At 34.4% G+C, this 18,506-nt stretch overlaps 1 protein-coding gene across 2 annotated transcripts in view; it reads left to right on the top strand.

Moving 5' to 3' along the window:
- The first annotated feature begins 207 nt into the window (after positions 1-207).
- LOC118187024 (glutathione S-transferase 1-like) overlaps positions 208-18,506 on the top strand; it is a 35,320-nt gene continuing 17,021 nt past the window's right edge. The window contains exon 1 of one of the 2 annotated variants that reach the window (XM_085822741.1): positions 208-480. In XM_085822741.1, coding sequence (XP_085678867.1) covers positions 340-480 — 141 coding nt within the window. In that variant the 5' untranslated portion in view covers positions 208-339. Of the gene's footprint in view, positions 481-14,595; positions 14,758-18,506 lie in introns of those variants that run through there. The other variant, XM_085822740.1, reaches the window with a different exon arrangement.

The following is an 18,506-nucleotide window of genomic DNA, read 5'->3' as shown; positions in this document are numbered from 1 at the left end:
GCGTCTTTGTAAAACAACAATTGATTGATTGATCTATCCGATAAAAACATCCGCGTGGCGCCTTTGAACTTCTGTCCAGTGTGACTTGCAAATTGTAACGAAAATTACTTCTAACCCCATCTAGCGGCCATAACCTGAATCTCTTTTCGACGGGAACAATTTACCTCTCGCGATAGAAAGTTTCATAGCAATTATCTAACCATTCACATCACGCCACGTTTCAGCCAATCCAGCCAGAAGTCCCGGTGTTGTCCCCTACTTTCGCCGCATAAATCCTGGTAATTCGCCGGTTGGCTCACATTTCACATAGAGTAAACATCGAATTCTACGACTGCTACCATGACCATTGACGTCTATCTCGCTCCCGCTAGCGGGCCATGCCGGGCCGTATTGATGACTGCCAAATTTATCGGAGTGGATGTCAATCAGAAACTAGTCAATCTTATGGCAGGGGAACAATTAAAACCGGAATTTTTAAAGGTGAGTGTTGTTTCATTTATTGAATTCTCAGCGGATTTCCGCAAGTCACAGCAACAGTCATCAAACTTTGTCGGCCGAGAAAACCCATAAAAGTAGAAGTTATTATTTGTTGGATTCTTATCAGGAAAATTAATGTTAAAAAAAAAATCATTGTGCCTTTGTTTTTACGTGGGCTTAATTTTTAAAATCTGGGAATAACATTATAAATAATGAAAAAAAATTACTAATAATTAATAAAACTATTTAAGTGCAAAGAAATGAAAATATTAGTTATTTAAGTAAAATTAATTATAATATAATGATAAATTTTTCCGTAGCATTGCGAATCGGTAATACAACAAAGTACCAAACTCTATCTGAAATCGCGGCTGGGTGCTTTGGTTCACGATAAAGTACACAGGGGCTATCTATCCAAGTGGAGGAATGCTTTCATGGAGAATTTTATGATTGGTTTATTAGATTACGGCAAAGCACTTGAGGGATCTGCCTTAAGTGAGGGATGCCTTCGTGGAGGACTTTTTAAGGGAAACTGGCTCGTATACACGTTACACATGGGGAAAACCACGAAAACACCCATGCAGCCAGCCCGAGAATTTTATCAAGGGCTGCGGGTGGAATAAACGATTTCGCTGAAAAACTCAGAAGTAAAGAAGAGAGCTCAGGCTGAATTTAAGCTTTGTTTTGTGCGGAAAATGAAATTCATTGCTTACAGTTTTAATTACAATTCATTACAATACTGCTTATAAAAACCGATCTATTTAATATTTTAGATAGTAATAAAAATCATTTACTGAATTATTTTAGATATTAAGTTTCAAGGTCACGCGTTATTCAAAAATTCATTCGAATTTTGATGTTAACTTGAAGAATTCTTACGAAAACTGCATGGAAACCCAAGATTCCGCGGAACACAGTTCAGGTTAACTGCATATGTCAAAACACAGGAGATCTGCCTACATAGGGAAGGGGATGCCTTCATGTAGGACTCTAAGGAAACTATCTGGTATTCATGTTACACATCAGGAAAATCAAGAAAAATGTCCATGCAGCGAGACCGTTCGAACCTGGGTCGAAGTACCAGTATTCAGCGATCTTAACCATTTGGCAACTTGTAGAGTTGGAATAGAATCTGAAGATCCCTGGGTTTACAGGGATGGGAGAAAAAAAAAAAAAAAAAGGGTTTTATCGAGCTTGCAATGTAGGACTAAATTGAAATTATCATTGAAGCAATTACTTTATTTTTAAAACACACTTATGTTCAGCGCTTTTGTGTTATTAATTCTTAACAGGGAGGATGCCTTGGTGGAGAACTTGAACAAATTTATGTTACATATAGGAAAAGTTCAAATTTAGAATTAGCTTACATATTAGTTGACATTAATAAACACCGACTGAATAGTTCATTGTTCTTAATTTTTATGTTAATTATCGATATATTAACCCAGAAGAGTTTAATTTTTAGACCCTTTAAAAATTGCCAGATATTGGTACCAGGTGAAAGAGAATGTTGCGACATTCCTACTGGAATATAAACAGAGAGCAAAGCGATACTTAGCTCTTCTCCTTATCCTTACCCCCACCCCCCAAAAATACCCGACAAACCGGTCAGCACAGCATTTTTTGGTGCATTTTTTCTGGAGTTACTCGTGGAGGCATGAAGAAAATTCTTTGGTGAAACTAGAGCAAATTTATCTCTAAAGGGGAGGGAAAAAAACGGCCAAATTTGAGGAGTAGATGAATCGTCAAATTTCGCGTTCTGGCACCTGAAGATCATTTCTAATTGTAAAAATTAGAGTCGATTTCTTTTTAAAAAATCGAATACTCAACTACTAAATAAGCATTATCTATATTCTGTAGTAACTTTCTCCCTGTATCCCAGAAAGCACAGACAAACTGATCTTGAGTTAACAAAATTTTGGCATTCAAGTTGTTCGAAGGGTGAAGGTGGGCTTCTGAAAGCTGTTTTTTTTTTTTTTTTTTTTTTTTTTTTTTTTTTTTTTAAATTGGATTTGGATTATTTTTTAAAAATTTAATATTGAAACTATTTGCGGATTTGCCACGTATACCTTCGCTTAAGTAACAAATTTTTTCCGTATTTTACTCTTTACATCATCGAACAGAGCAAAAATAAATCTAAGGAATTTTATAAATAAAATAAATTTAGAGTAAAGTTAAGATAAATCAGTAGAGATTCTACTTTAATTTACCGATTTTTAACAATTTGTAAAAATTTGCTGCCCCCTTGCCCATTACACAAACCGTTATTTTAAAATTTCAATATTCAAAATTGTATCTTTCATAAAACTTTGAAATTTTCAGACTAACCAAAAGAAAAAATTTTTGGCCAATTTTTTATAACAAATTATTCGTTAAATTAGCGCTTTTTATACATTTTCACATTCACGAGCCAATATTATCAGCGAGTTTTTCTCCGTCACCCCAAACATTAAATACAGAATAAAGATATAAAAAGTAACGATTTCTACTAAGTAATTTATTTCTTTGGTAAACAATGTACATGTAAAAAGTAATTCAGGATTTGTTTAAGTAGTATGCAAAAGTTAATGAAGGGAAGTCTCATTTGAATCAAACGGAAGTGTTTGCCTTATGCTGCATAACAAAGGGCAGGTCATTAATCTCGTAGATATCAGTTGTACACCAGCGGCCGAGCGGTAAAGCCGCTGAACACTGGTAATTCGGTCCGAGGATCTAATCCCGTGAACGGGCTGGCTACATGCGCGTTTTCATGGTTTTACCCATGCGTAACATGTATACGAGCCAGTTTCCGTTAGAAAGTCCTCCACGAAGGCATCCCTCCCCTTAGGCAGATAACCCTCGAGGCTTTGCCATAATCACACGAACCAAACCATTGATGTAACTTCCTTAAAAGTTTCATTAATATGATTTCTTTAAATTCGTGCATCTGAATTAAATTTTCGTGCGCCTAGCATATCGCTTTCCGACCCCATTTGGGATCGCTGCATTATAGAAGAAAGAAGAAACGCTAGATTAAATGATTTTCTACCTTTTTTTTTTTTTTTTCCTTTTTTTAAATATGCAGCATTACTATTTTAAACAGAGGAAGATGTTTTTCAACAGAAATAGCGCACTTTCCTTGGAAAAGGTTTCCAAGAGAGATCATATGGCGATATAGGTGTTCTTTCTTCCGCGTTTATTTCTTAGTATCTAATCGTAACGTTTTATAAAAAAGGAATTGTTTACGAAGAAACTGCCTTTGCTATTCTTGTGGCATTTTATAAGCGATGTTCTTAGCAATATTTCATTAAGAATTAATTGGCATTGACTGTTTTTTGCAACGAAATTTGGCGTGCCATTTATGAAAGCTGATTTCCTTAAGTGTTATTTATTATATATAATACAGTAAGACCCCGCTTAACGCTGTTTCGTTTAGCGCTGTTTCGGTTTAGCGCTCTTTTATTTCAACCCGGGGATTCCACGAAATCGCTCGCAGCATACGGGGATTCCCCGAAATATTATGCAGCGATAGGTTTCAAATACATATCCGAAAGAGTGTACTTGTATTTCTTGTTTGGTGCGGTATTGTACAGACATATTTTGAAGGGGTAAATGTGGAAGATGTCGAAGAAATAATTCAAGAAGCAGCGGCTAGTCTTTCTAATGATGAACTCAAGGAATTAACTGAACAAGAAGAAAACAAAAATGTTGACAGCAGTGATTCAGAAGAAAAGCAAAAAGAACTTTCGATGGCGTTTGTAAAAAGGAGTTTGTCTACCATAACTGAAATAATGGATCAATTCATTGAAAATGATCCGAATTTTGACAGGAGCTCAAAAGTAAGGCGTGGTGTTAGAGATGCCCGTTTATGAAGAACTTTTAAGAGAACAACGCAAAAGAAAAAGGCAAACAACATTAGATGTTTTTGCCACAAAAAGGCAGAACACTGAAAACGCTGAAGGCTAACTAAATATGACTGACTGAGAATTTTATTTGTTTTTTTTTAAGAATATTCGTTTTGTTATTTATATTTTTTTTTATTTTTGCAAGAAATAATAATGTGGTATTAATTTGGGCTTTAAGAAATAAATGTTTGGTTTTATTTTTATTAAAAAAACATACTTTTTAAATTTAATACCTAATCAATTTCCTAGCCATCTTCCCCTAACCCCAATATTTACATGTAAAGATAGCCTCGTTTAGCGCTGTTTCGCATTACGCTCTACTTTGATGGAACGTATCCCCCGCATTAAGCGGGGTCTTACTGTACAGTATTCTTTTTCTAGGATGAATTTTTTATATTTAGAATTCATTTATTTTTATTAATTTCACTTTTATTTCTTGCTATATTCCCTAATTTAGTATTCATATCAGTAGTTAAAAGCAAAAACAATAAAAATTTGTGACTATTAATTAATTACTAAAATTATTAATTACGAAATTTGGCATTCTTTTATTGTTTTAGTGTGTATATCACTAAGGTTCGATGTAAGTAAATGTTTAAAAAAAAAAAAAAAAAAAAGGGGGGGCAATTAAAGCAATGGTTAGGCTTTAAAAAAAACATTAATTTTTTATTTTCTTTTACTTAGATACTAACATTAAAGTTTGGAATTTGTATTTCTAGGTTTAATTTGATCCTACCAGTGAGAAATACTAGGAGTAAGAATGCAAGTGATGCAAATATCCCGCTTATAAGATCAGTTTAAATTTTTTTTCAGCTGAAATATGTTTTAAGTGATTAGTATGGCATGTAGCATAATACTACCTTCTTCATTTACTCTGCTTTTTACATGGATTAATTTAAGCTTATTTTCAATATTTTTGTTTGTTAGTGCGAGATTTTGAAATTTTTTATTTTAATACAACCTTAACGATAAAACTAATCATTGCAAATTTTGATTTTTGCACCATTGAATAATTTGAGAAATAATCTTCCAAATAAAGTTGTTTGAGAATATGTAACTTAATTTTACCAAATTCTGATAATTTTCAGAAGTCATTACACTTTTTTTAGAGCTGTGTATTTGTTAATAATGACTGATTTTAAAATCAAAAGGTTTTAATTCTCTATTAACGGAATCTAGTTCTTTAAGATGTGCCATAGTCTGTATAGTTAGATTATTTGTTGCAAACTTCTGCCTACTTAATAGTGTCTTCCACGATGGATACTTGGCTGCTGCGTAAGGCACATAAATGTGAATACTGCAGTTCGTTGATGGAATATGACAAAGCTCACGCTATTTGCCTAAAGGGGAGAGATGCCTTCGGAAAGAATTTTCTAAGGGAAACTGGCTCGAATTCATGTCACACATAGGGTTTGGTCTGGTTTAATTCATTATGACAACGCACTCGAGGGCTATCTGCCTAAGGGAAGGGATGCCTTCGTGGATGACTTTCGTAAAGGAAACTGGCTCGTATATACGTTACACATTGAGGAAGACCACAAAAACGCCTTTGCAGCGCACCCGTTCGCCTGGATTCGAACCCAGGTCTAAACTACCAGTGTTCAGCGATTTTACCGCTTGGCTGCTGGTGCGCCCGTCACACATGGGGAAAATGAGCCATGCGATCACCCCGTTCGCCTGGGTTTGAACACTGGCGAGTCAGCATTTAGCGGTTTTTAACAATTCGGCCATTGGTGGGCACTGTGAATAACTAGGTAAATGGTCATGATTGTATGGTTGAGTCTTGTATGGTTGCAGTGAACTTGCGAGCATGCATTTATGGAAGTAGTAATAAGAAAGGATGAAGGATCATCTATTAAATAATAGATGCATACCACTTTATTTAAATAGATTCAAATTTCAGTCATGTTATGTTTTAAAATAAAATATCTAAATTTTTATTCTATTTTGATTAGTAAGCAGTGTGCTTCATCTTTCGCCTTTACAGACAATCTTAACAATCTTATTGAGAGATTGTTGTAATGTAGGAAAGTTTGAGACGCCTTGCGGGATTCATTTAACATTTTAATATTGAAATTAAAAACCAGTTATCGGCTAAATATAAAATAATTCGTTGAAGTATTTAATGAGTTGGGTTTATTTTCGTGAACTCTGAAAGATAACTTTCTGGTTTTCGAACCCAAAAACCGGTTGATGAAATAGCTGTTGCTTTCCTCTTGGACATCCGGATTATTTTGTAACGATACATGCATTTAACCTCATGTCGTGACTTCTCATTTAAGAATGAGCCTTCGTTCGTACCTGCCGCCAAGAATTACTTTTTCAAGGTCATACATCCATAACATTGCTCAATTCTTATAACTATAAAAAAGAAATACTTGTAAACTCGTTATCAGGATGGTTATAGACTTCCTGATGGAAATTACAATTAATTGGATGTATAATTTGTTGCGGTAGAATGGCTAACTGATGTCAGTTTTTTCCTGCTCATTGAAGAATGAATGATTAAAGTTAAATAAAACAATACTTGGCGAAAAGAACCGGAAACGATATGTGGTTTACATGCATTTCGTTATTTTTCCGTCTCGTTCATTTATTGTTTTAAACAGAATGAAGGAATTCTTGCTCGGAATTCAAGCATCCATAATTCAGTTATGTTATTTAAATGGAGTTTTTTTATTGTAGTAGAAAGTAAAACTTCAACATTTTTTAGCAATTTCTGAGCAAAGCACCAGGCTGGCGCAAGAGACTGTGCAACTTGTGCGGCGAAAGAATTTAGGAGCGGCAAAATGTTTAGACTTTAGAGAAGTATCCAACAGCAAAATTTAAGAATGGTATTTTTTTTTATAACTTGGATGATGTACTCTGCTGCAGAATTTAGAGGCAACAAAATTTAGGGCTCAAAAGAGATTGTACCGGGCAACAAAATTCCCAGCGCCAACCTTGCAAAGCATGACGCTTTATTTGTTGACGGTTATTTGCCTTTGCCCTTTTTTAGATGTCGTATTGCCAAGAAAAATAAAGGGGTAGTCGAACAGCAACGCAGAGGTTCGGAGTTGTTTTCACACTAAAGTTCCGAATTCAAGCAATTACAACCTGCTTTTACGCTTTGCTGGCTGACTTACGCTCTGCCGCATTAATCGATATTTTGGTGAGCGTTGCTGGCTGCCCTATCCTTAGGCCTGTCTTCGAATCCTGTAGAAGGCTTGGATGTTTGTAAGTGTATATGGTGTTTGCGGTATCGGGCATTTAAAATATACGGCTAGCCGTAAGTACTCTCGAATGGTTTGGTGGTAGGGAAAGAGGAGCGAGTTTGAAAGCATAAAAAGAAGAGTTTCCCTTTCCACGGGAAATTATCCCTCAAAACTGGGACGGAACTAGACAGTTGCAGCATCATCTACAAAGTGTCCAAGGCCCATGCCAAACGATAGACGCGATCCTGCATTTCCCGCCACGATAAAAGTTGTGAACTTGTTCTGATCGTATTGTCAGACAAGTCTGAGACTATTGTCAGACTATTAAGTCGCAGAAGCTTGTGCTCTGTACCAGTTTCTGAACGGATATAGAAATGGTATTAACTGTTTAACTGCCAAGTCGTTTGAGACACGTTATAAATCCAAGAAGGAGCCTGACTCTTCTAAGAACTTCTAAACCTGCGCTTATCTTACACACGGAAAGCAAATGAAGTCTAAATGTCCTTAGAATTCTCATATTTTTTCTAATTTTCAGTCATTAATAACTTAATATCCTGTTTGGCTTCCAACCGATGCTAAGTTTCTTCCGTACTTTTTATGCACGAAAAATAACAGTTGGCCTATTTCCACTCTTTGAAACACTACATTACGTGGTGTCACCGTCTTATGACTCACGTGTCACATGTAGCTTTTAATAACATAAATAAGAAACGCTGAAATATTTTACTTTTAGATTAGAACTAGTTAATATTTTAAAGAATAACCATACTTTCACTTTAAAAGATCACAGTTCTCTACCAAATATCTTCAAAGGGTGGAGTTGTGCCATGCAGCTTTTAAAGTATAGACGCATCTGGTAACCAATTATTTAGTCATAGTTTCTACAGGCTATTAGAATTTACAACGACAGAAAATGTGAAAAATTAACTTTGCGCCCTAACCGGTGATTCGATATACGAATCATCCATTTCCTAGCTGGTCCTGCTAATTCTTGTACTGCGACAGCAGGCAAAGAGAATGCGGTTCCTACACATTTAAAATCCCTAAAAAATTGAGTGGATATTTGTAGTAAGAGGCGACAGTGATCTGCCTTAAAATAGTGATCTGATATGTCACTTATTGTCAGATTCGTTGATGATGTTTAAAGTTCGTCGATGTTTGAAGTAGGTTTGACCGTTTAGTTTTTTTTTTTTTTTTTTTTTTTTTTTTTCGATTTTTTTCTTCAGGACATGGCTCTAATTCGCGATCTTTGTGGCATATGTGTTCTATGCAAAATGTTGAGCCAATTAATCAACTAGTGTTTACATTATTGAATAACAAAGAAGCGAACAACATTTCGCTTCGTTATCTCGTGTTAGTAGAGACATATGTGGATTCTGTACTGTAAATGGTTGTAGATTAATTATACATAAAGGAAATATAGATTATTACAAACAGTCACAGTAATTATCATAAAGATATGGGCTACAGGAAACGAGAATTGTCATGGGGAAATAGATACTTAATGAGGAAAAGAAGTAATTTCATTAATTTCTTCTTTCATGACGTGACTGTGGCTTCATCTAAAAGAACGCTACTAAAGTACTCAGAAAATGATGGCACCAAACGATCTATATTCAAATGAGTTTTGTTAAGTAAGGAAGATAGAAGAAAGTGGGATTATTAACTTTCTTTCCAGTTGCATTAAACTATTGCTTATATTAATTAGAATTATTAAAATTATCATTTCACGATAATTCACTTTGAGTTCGTTGAAAATAATATCAAATATTTTATTCGAGTAAAAGTCTTACTCTTTCTCTGGATATGACAGACGAAACTGAGTAAAATATCAACAAAATAGCATTTTTCAGTTTGCGTAGGAAAACTGTCAGATGACATTATGAAAATTTTTTTAATCTTTTTTATATTAATATGAGCTTTTTTCTTTTATGTATCTTTAACTTCTGTTCTAGCAAGTGATCATTCATTTAAACATTCTAACCACTCGTAAATGCTTAGTTTCACATTTCTCTGTATTTTTTATAATTACAGTAAAATTTGCGAATCATTGAACTTCTAAATGCTCACATTTTTTTTTTTTTTTCTTTTCCAAAAGATCTCGGCAATAAAAGATCTTTCAAAATGCTCAATTATGTTCTTTCTTCAGAAATTTAGTGATATAATTTAGTGATATAATGATTTCTTCAGAAATTTAGTGATAATTTTCTGTAAACTTCTATATTTTAGGTTTTTTTTTTAATTAATTCAAGGATTCTGATTTTAGCCCGAAGGGGCAATTTGCCCGGAAGGGCTATTTAATTTCCTTTTGGCATTTTGCGTCATCCGTTATAAAACAGCGATTCACTTTTAATATTGTTGCGACCAAATATTACTGCCCTGCATTATATTTAAATAAATTAGATAATGAAGAATCTGCATGAATTTATGTATGTTTCTCGCATTATGAAAATAGCGGTACCTAGAGACATCAAATTTTGAATAACCAGGCTTCCAGATAGATATCCATGTTCGGGTAGTTCTCTACCCGAATATGGAATTTATTTCATTATCTATTTCATATTTTGTAAAGAATTTTTGGTAAAGAAACTCAACGATTTCAAAGGGAATAAAGGCGAAACAATGTACGATAATAAATAAATAAAATAAAATAAAAAATTTAAAAAAAAATAAATAAATAAAAGAAAATATTCTTTTTTAATCTCCAGATGCAGTGTATCGGAAAATCTAAAGATATGCTTTTTAAATATTTTGTGATATTGCTGTTGGCTTGAATTATGGTTTCAGTGCGAAAGACATATTTAATAAATCTAATGCGTAAAACCTTTAAAAAAAAAGCGCTTTGGGCGTAATATAAAATCTGAAAGCTTTCAGGTTTCATGTTTTTTAACGAAAATTTCTTACAACGCACATGAAAAATCGTCAAATTATTAGCTTTAATATGAAGTTAAATTTTACCTCCTTCTAATGATAAATTATATTTTTAAAAAGTATAGTTCAAATGAATATAATTCGAAACAACAGTTTTAATTTTATACCAGCTTTAAAAAAAATTATATCTGCCATTTTTTTACGAAAGAAATAAAATCCATCCTTTAAAATGGGAAAAAATTACTTGATAAAGAAAATATTTTTGTGTTTTTGCTATTCCTAGAATATCGTATAGAAACTTTTAGTATTGCTATTGACATAAAACTAGGCAAAATTCAGTTTTAGTTTTGTCCCAATTTGGATATGAAAATGCCGTTTCAAATACTATCTGGAAGCAGGTCTTTCAACGGAAACAAATAATTTTGCTTGGAAAACAAGTGTTATTTCATATCTACACCAAAAAAAGGTTCAATTTTCCTATTTTCGTTTTCTAAGCTATGTTTATCCTTGTGATTCGTTCTTATTGCAGAACTGTATCGCAGCCAAAATATTAAAATCGCATAACAAGAAAACTGACATTTCTTAGTTCCCTCTAATTGCCTTTTAATAGTTGGGTAACGCTTAAAACTAACTTGCACTTACTCATTAAACGCTCTAGTTACCATAAGCGCAATCTACTTTACTTCAGCCACTGAAAGTGCACTATTCAGCTTCGCTGAAATAAGGTGTTTCTCGAACATTCAGCCTAATTCGATATCGGTAATTACGAGAAAATGATACCATAGTTGACAGTTTGTCGAAATCGCCTAAAATGAGGTCTCATAAACCTGTCATTGTTATGAATCATGCTATTATTCTTGACGGAAAAGTTTTATCATAAAGCTTTATTAACAACTGCTTTTCTGTTGTAGAATTCTTTATCTTAATACTTTTCCACTGATAAATTTTTGAATTTTTGCACATTTAAACTGCAGTTTTATCAAACATTATTTTCCTTCCTATGAGTCACTGTATACTTGTCCTTGTTTGGAATTTATCTTTATTCTCGTTTATTCGAACGTCTCGTTCTAGGCTACTCGATTCGCTCTATAAATATATAATCGCTGACGATAGTAAAGTGGAAATTGGATAATAAGGTTGTGCTTCTCTAGTATAAAGCTACTGAATTTCTGGCAACGATTTTCCAGTTCGAACAGCTGTTTCCGCGACAAGCTTTTTTGATTTTCCAGCATATCGTGAGAGTTAACCTACGCTATAATGTCACATTTGCACAGGAGAATAGAAGCATAATATTTCAGCTATCGGCAAACCTAATAAATGCAATTCTAATGTTAATATCTTTCGTAAAGCGCTTTAACCTTGTGATGGTTATCGACGAGCACAGCTGGCATTCCAGTTACACCGCAGTGGGTGCAAGCGAACACAGCTAAGATTATAAATTTATGACTTAAGAAATATCGCGTGTATTTAGGAGAAAAGAATAGCTTAATATCGCAGCCTCCCGAATGGTTAAAAGGTACTACATCCGTACAAAATCTTAAGTCGACAGGAGCAACTTCAATCAAAATATGCTCAAGTACTTTGAAATTTTTAAGATTCCATGGTTTTCAAATTTCCCGCTTTTACCTGGAGAATCCTGGTTTCCCATCACATCTCCCATTCTCCCAATAGATAACTGAATCTCCGGGTTTGTGTATTCCTCTCTCCCTAATATTTTCAGCATAATTTAAAAAAAAAATTCTTTTTTGCAGCTCAACGAAAAAAGTTAAAACGATTAAACCGTCACCAAGGGGAATAATGAGAATTCTAAAAACAGTATAAGTATATAATAGAAAATTTTAACGGAAAATTATTGCTTTGAAAATAAAAGAGGGATGAGACCAAGACTTTCTTATCGCGATGCCCTGTCGATATTATTCTAATCGTCAAGCAAAAAGTTTTTCTAAATACGATCCGACAACAGCGGGAGAATAAAGGTGACTTCTCTGTATGAGTGACAAGAGTAGTCCCCCGCGTTTGGTTGCATCTTCAAAAAAGTCTACAGAGCTCTGCAGTAGGAAGTCATTAGCGTGGCACGTGCACGACCCATGGACTTTATAACAGTCCATGGCACGTAGTTCTTTCAGGAACTCTTTCAGGAACTTTCAGGAAGACCTGTAGTTCTTTCAGGAACGAAAATTTACAGCAGTGATAAACTCATTGCACTTCCTGCATTGCTTTTTGACATGTGAGTAAGGATTTTTCTTTCCTTAAGCCTCAATTTTTGCCCAAGAGAAAGGCAGGTCTGTATTCAAAAGTCAGAATCTATTTTTAAAACACATTTTTTATTAAAATAAAATTTGTGTGAAGAAATTGTATTTCACTTACATAAAAGAAGTGCCGGAACCCTTTAATTCGCGACTCCTGTGCGCTGTTGCAAAAATTATAATTTATCTCGAAAACTGTGAAGTACCCGAGCCGAACTTCAATGGGTTCCTTCACAGTATAAACTTTGAAATAGTGCTGCTGTTTGGCCAGTTTTTGAATTTCCTTCGGAAGTAAGGTCGAAATTCGAGATGCATCATAACCTGCATCCTAATCCCATTCCATTACTTAACGTAGATATGAAATTTCGATTCGAAACTTCAGTTTATTACGTGCTGGGGTAACAAACCACTGAATGATGTATGGCGTTTTTGTGGTTTCATCTCTGTATCTAAATGCGAGCGAACTTTACCGAAAAGTTCTCCAATAACGCATCTTGCACCTCATAAAGAATACTTTGTCGTAATTAGCCAGTCGATTATGGGAAAGTGTTCGAAAGCATTCGTTTAAAAGGAGTTTTTTTTTTTTGTTTTTTTTGTGTGTGTGTATATATAATACGAGTAATTGCTTAAAAAGCTTATTCTAATTTATGTTACGCATGGAAAAACCACGAAAATTCAATGACCTAACTCATTTACAAATGACCAGATTTTCCACGATTCAAGTCATTTAGCTGCTAGTAGTTTATAAGATTGTTTTAAGAATATAAAATAAAGCTAAACTGTGCAATGTTTGTTTGGTACTTACGTTAGCTCAACGGCGAAGTTTCGCGATTTCTTGCCTAAGAGAAGAATCATGACTAGTATTAAATTCCCTTTCTTAATTATATGTAAATACTATCGTATATTATTACGCAGATTATAATTTATCTCGAGAACTAATCAATAAATCTACTTACAAGCGCTTTTTTCCCCGTCCGCTCTCCTGAAAAAACTTCTATTGCAGCCGTTTTAAGAATAGAACTCGAAGTAAGTTTGCAAGTTTTGGCGATTTTGCAAATAAAGACTATATTCTTAAAACTTAAGACGCAAATTTTCCCTGCGCCATCCAAATCCCACAAGCGCGTGTTTTAAAATTTGAGGTTAAAGCAATGTAACGCTAATTTTTCATAAAAACCGTCCGAATACCACAAAAGAACATGAATGAAAATGGCGACATTGCAAAGACTGATGAAGTATTATGCGTATGGGTCGCTTGAAGAATTATTTTACACGTAATTACCAAAGTTGAGGACATTCTGAAAACATGGCAGGTTTTGATAATATGATTGCACCAGTACATAAGCACCATTTATTTTTCAGCAAAAATAGCTACTTTTGCTTAAGAGATCTTCGTACATTTCATGATATGGAAATGAGCGTTTCTCTTTGGATATTCATCGTTTATTTTAAAATTTTCATGTCACGATCCGATTTATGTTATTTCATCTCTAATATCTTCCCCCCCCCAAAAAAAAAGACTTAAATTCGACGACGTGGTCGAGGATCCATCAATGTTTTTAAATAATCAAATAACGAAAAGGGTGCACTTGAACATTCGATTTTGCAATCGTGCTTATCTGATGGCTTAAATAATTCAACATAATTTCCTTTCTTTTCCAATGCAGCTAATAGCAGATGATTTAAATCATCAAAATGTAGTTGTAATTACAGTCATGACCATTTGTTGCCGTAGTGAAACTCGATTAAGCGATGACTTAAAGACCATTTAACAAACAACCAACCTTTTTTTTTTTTTTTTTTTCTCTTTTCTTTGAACTGCGGAAACAGCACGGCAGGATATCCCACGCACGCAAATATATCATGTAGTCTGAGCGATATATATACAACTTCCCCTTTTAAAGTATCATTTTGATTGATTCACCTCCAAGTCGGTCCAGCATGTCATCCACGATCCTTCTGTACGATTTTCCCATAAGTCCTCCCTGCAGAGCCGTCCGCATTACAGCGAAGATGTTAAAGGTACCGTTAAAGTTGAAGAATGTCGATCTTTTCCTATTCGAGAATATGACACCCGAATTTCTAGAGGTAAGTTTTCTGAAATTAAGAATCGTAGGTGTTCTTCCTGCATTCTCTAAATCTTAGAAAACGAGATAAGTCCAGTATTTAGTTGTAATCATAACAGGAAATTTTTGGTTAACTTTCTGTAACGTCATCATGTCTCCTTATCGAAGAATACGGTGATGTATTGTGATGATTTCGGAAATATGAGGAAAAGATGACTGAGCAAATAAAATTAAGCACGGGTAAGAAATTTTTTAGTTTAAGCTAGTTTTGAGATTAGGAAATATTCAGCTTGAGACTGGCTTTCGTTTTTACAAAAATGTTATCTGCATTTCAAGGAAAACTGCCACATCTTCAAAGCGCATTCTGCTCAGTTTCCGAAAATGTATCGCTTCAATAGATAAAATATATAAAATATAAAGGAATTATGAAAGCAGTAAGTTGGGTCTTTTTGTTAAATGATCCGAGAAAAGGGAGTGAGAAATTCTGAAAGGAAGATAACAGCATTCGAATGAAATTCTTATTCTGAATTTTAGCTAAAGATTTTGATGAATTTTTAATTCTTTAAGGAAATAAACTCACTAGCCGAGTTTTTTGGCTGATTCTATCGGATTTAAAGATTAAGGCAGCAACAAGTGAAAGATATTGAAAAGTCTTGATTTTTTTTTACCAATTTATCTTCGAATATTTCTGGATATTTAACAATTCCAGTAACAAAAGGCAATCATCTTAAAGAATGAAACTAATTAAAACGTATCTAAAATCTACACTGTGTTAAAAACTAATATAGTTAAAGTTATAACTATATTAGATATATAAAACTAATATAGTTATAATATATATAAAACTAATATAGTTATAATATATATAAAACTAATATAGTTATAAACTAATATAGTTAAAAACTAATATAGTTAAACTAATATAGTTAATATAGTTATATAAAAAATTATAAAAAAATAATCGATGAGAAACGAATTCATTTTTAGGGAAATAATCTGACTGAAAAACTAAATGTAACCGCTCCAGATGTGCAAATGAATTACTGATTTTGAATATTTCCATCCACGACTAATACAGCCGCCTTTGGAAAATTTAGTAGCCTCAGAAAATTGTACTAGACTGTTAAAAGGCGCTGCACCAGGCATTGGCCTTTTTGCCTATGTAACAGCATTTCGAAGGTGAAGCTTGCTGATGTCATGGGAGTATTACTACATGAAGCCAAACTGCGGGCAAATTATTTGATGAAAAAGAGCTTAACGCAAGGAAATGCAAGATTTTATTATTTTTTTTAAACTTCAAGTCGAAAGCCATTTTAATTTCTGAGGTGATTATAAAGTTTGCAATCTACTGCTGGGGGTTACTGTTTTGTTTAGTAATAACTCGAGACATGGCATGTTTGTTTAATGGCGAGTCGATTCTCAGTTTTATGTTTGGTAGGACTCTGAAATCGTTCGACTAATAGAAGTTAATGTGATTGTTATATTTCTCTGAATTATAAAATATAGCTTGAAGAGATGATTTCTTGTACGGTATTAAGAAGTATTATTTTAAATAAACATACGCCTTTGCACATGCTTATCGAAGCCACAGTAGCTTCGCGCCACTTTCAGCGGATCCACTGAGCTAAAATAGGTGCGTTCCTCATTCCGTCAACTTAATGACACTACAGGGCCATTCACACTGGGGTTTATGCGAGCTAACGGAGTCAGTTTCATATGTCGACTAGCTCCGCTGTGTAGTTCAGATTTTTCAACTTGCTGTCCTATGGAGAAAAACTGCTTTTGGAGATGTGTCGGCTACGTCAGCTGTCTCCGTCAGCTCAGATTAACCCTAGTTTGAACGGCTCTTAAAGCTACGTTCAGACGGGGGTGTAAAGGGCATAAGTGGTTAAAGCCGAGCTCCGTTGCCAAAGGTAACCAGTCTGTGCTACGTCACAAAATCTAGTTTAGGGCTCGTGGCATAGGGTTCAAAGTTTTCAACTTTACGCCGAGTTTGGGATAAGCGTCGACGAATCAGAGCGAAGCTAAAACGAAGCGGCGTTCTACAGAAGATTTCGCTGTTACAAAACAAGCAGAGCGAACGCGGGAAGTCAATCGAGCAGGGGAACAGCGCAGGAAAGTTGTAGACACATCCACGCATGCGCAAATTTAGCTTCTCTCATTGGACACAGCTTACACCCCGTTCTCGCAAGTGTGAACGGAATTGCCGTATTTTATGCCCTTATGACTATGCCTCTATGCCCTTTACGCCGCCGTCTGAACTAGCCTGAGTCCAATCCCCCCTCGGCCAAACCAAGCCCAGGAGTTCAAACTTTGCCATCGCACCTTGGAGAGACTGGCGTTGCAGCCTTAATGCGACACTGGTAGTCAATTTGCTACTGGGCTACTACAGCCTTCAGCTCTAGGACGTGCCAGACCCACAAGCCGATCGATAAGCGATCTTTCCTGGGGCCTTCAGAACCACCAAGTTCGTTATTTGTATGCCCCGGTGAACGAGACTGCCTAGGTACAGATCCTAGCGAGTAGCTTCGCTAAGTACGTCCCCCCCTACCGAGGGGATGATTCACTGAGGTACTCGCTTATTAGCCAATGATACCCTACTGTCATAGTCATTTAGTTAAGAACAGGCATGGCGTCCGATATTGCCATTATCCGAATAAGAGACTCGAACAATGAAGTTTCATCTAAGGGGATAAATAATTGGGAAATAGAATAGGGGTATAGTAAAGTGCTTAAAAAGTTTTTACTGTGTAGCATATGTTGCTATACTGAACATTACTGTGAGTTGCAATCCGCTAACATTTTATTAAAAATTGCAGAGTGATATCAATATCATATACAAGACTAAAAAATTGCATTAGGTTTTTGGATGATGCTCGCAGACTCAAAACTTAACCAATTACTTTTATCGAAAAACCAGAACATGCCGAGGAGAATGAAGTTGCTATTTGAAATCTCAAATTTAAACTCGCCCAAAATTTATGTAGAGATATATTAAGAAGAGTTACTGTCAGACATTGATTTTTTTAAGAATCCTTTAAAAAAAAAAAAAAAAGCTTTGGCGGAAGGTTAGAACTTACCGACTTAAGTTACAATTACGTTTGGAGATATTTTTAGTAAATTAAAATATTTGAATATACTTTTAAATTATTTAATTTTTAAAAAATCACTTCATCACTCATCTTCTCAATAACTGTTTATTTCTCATAACTACATGTGAATTTCTGTATTTAAAGTTCTTATGCATTTATTACAAATTTTGATTATGAAATTATATTAATATTATTACAATCTATTGACTTCATTCAGTTTTCGCGCCCACCAGCGCCCGAGCGATAAAGTCGCTGAACACTGTTGTTAGGTACGAGGTTCGAATCTCTCGAACGGGTTGGCTGCATGGGCGTTTTCGTGGTTTTCGCCATGTGTAACAGAAACTAAAATGTTATTGCTATATTTGTCTGTTTTTCTTTTCTTAGTTTTTGAGAATAATTGTAATTCAAACCAGAATATGTTAAGAGGGCATTTATTCTATAATTAAGATAAATTATTGCCTAGATAAGAATTGATTTGGGTAGATAAGAATCATTATAATGTTCTTTGAATTAAATTTTACTGCTGTATTAACTATGAATATTGAAATGTGATTTTTAACAACAGTATTCTAAAACTTTGCTAGATATGTTAAAATAGCTTTTCTTTACTTTTGTTCCTTTATGAAAATTTTGTCAAATTATATTTATTCACAAATCATGTGCTCTTTGGTTGTGATGT

This window comes from Stegodyphus dumicola, chromosome 8 (genome assembly GCF_044657685.1).
Source record: "Stegodyphus dumicola isolate Sdum_Otavi_A_Nest chromosome 8, ASM4465768v1".
Taxonomy (NCBI): domain Eukaryota; kingdom Metazoa; phylum Arthropoda; class Arachnida; order Araneae; family Eresidae; genus Stegodyphus; species Stegodyphus dumicola.
The sequence above is the reverse complement of the archived record's forward strand: the minus strand, read 5'-3'. Positions and strand labels throughout refer to the sequence as shown.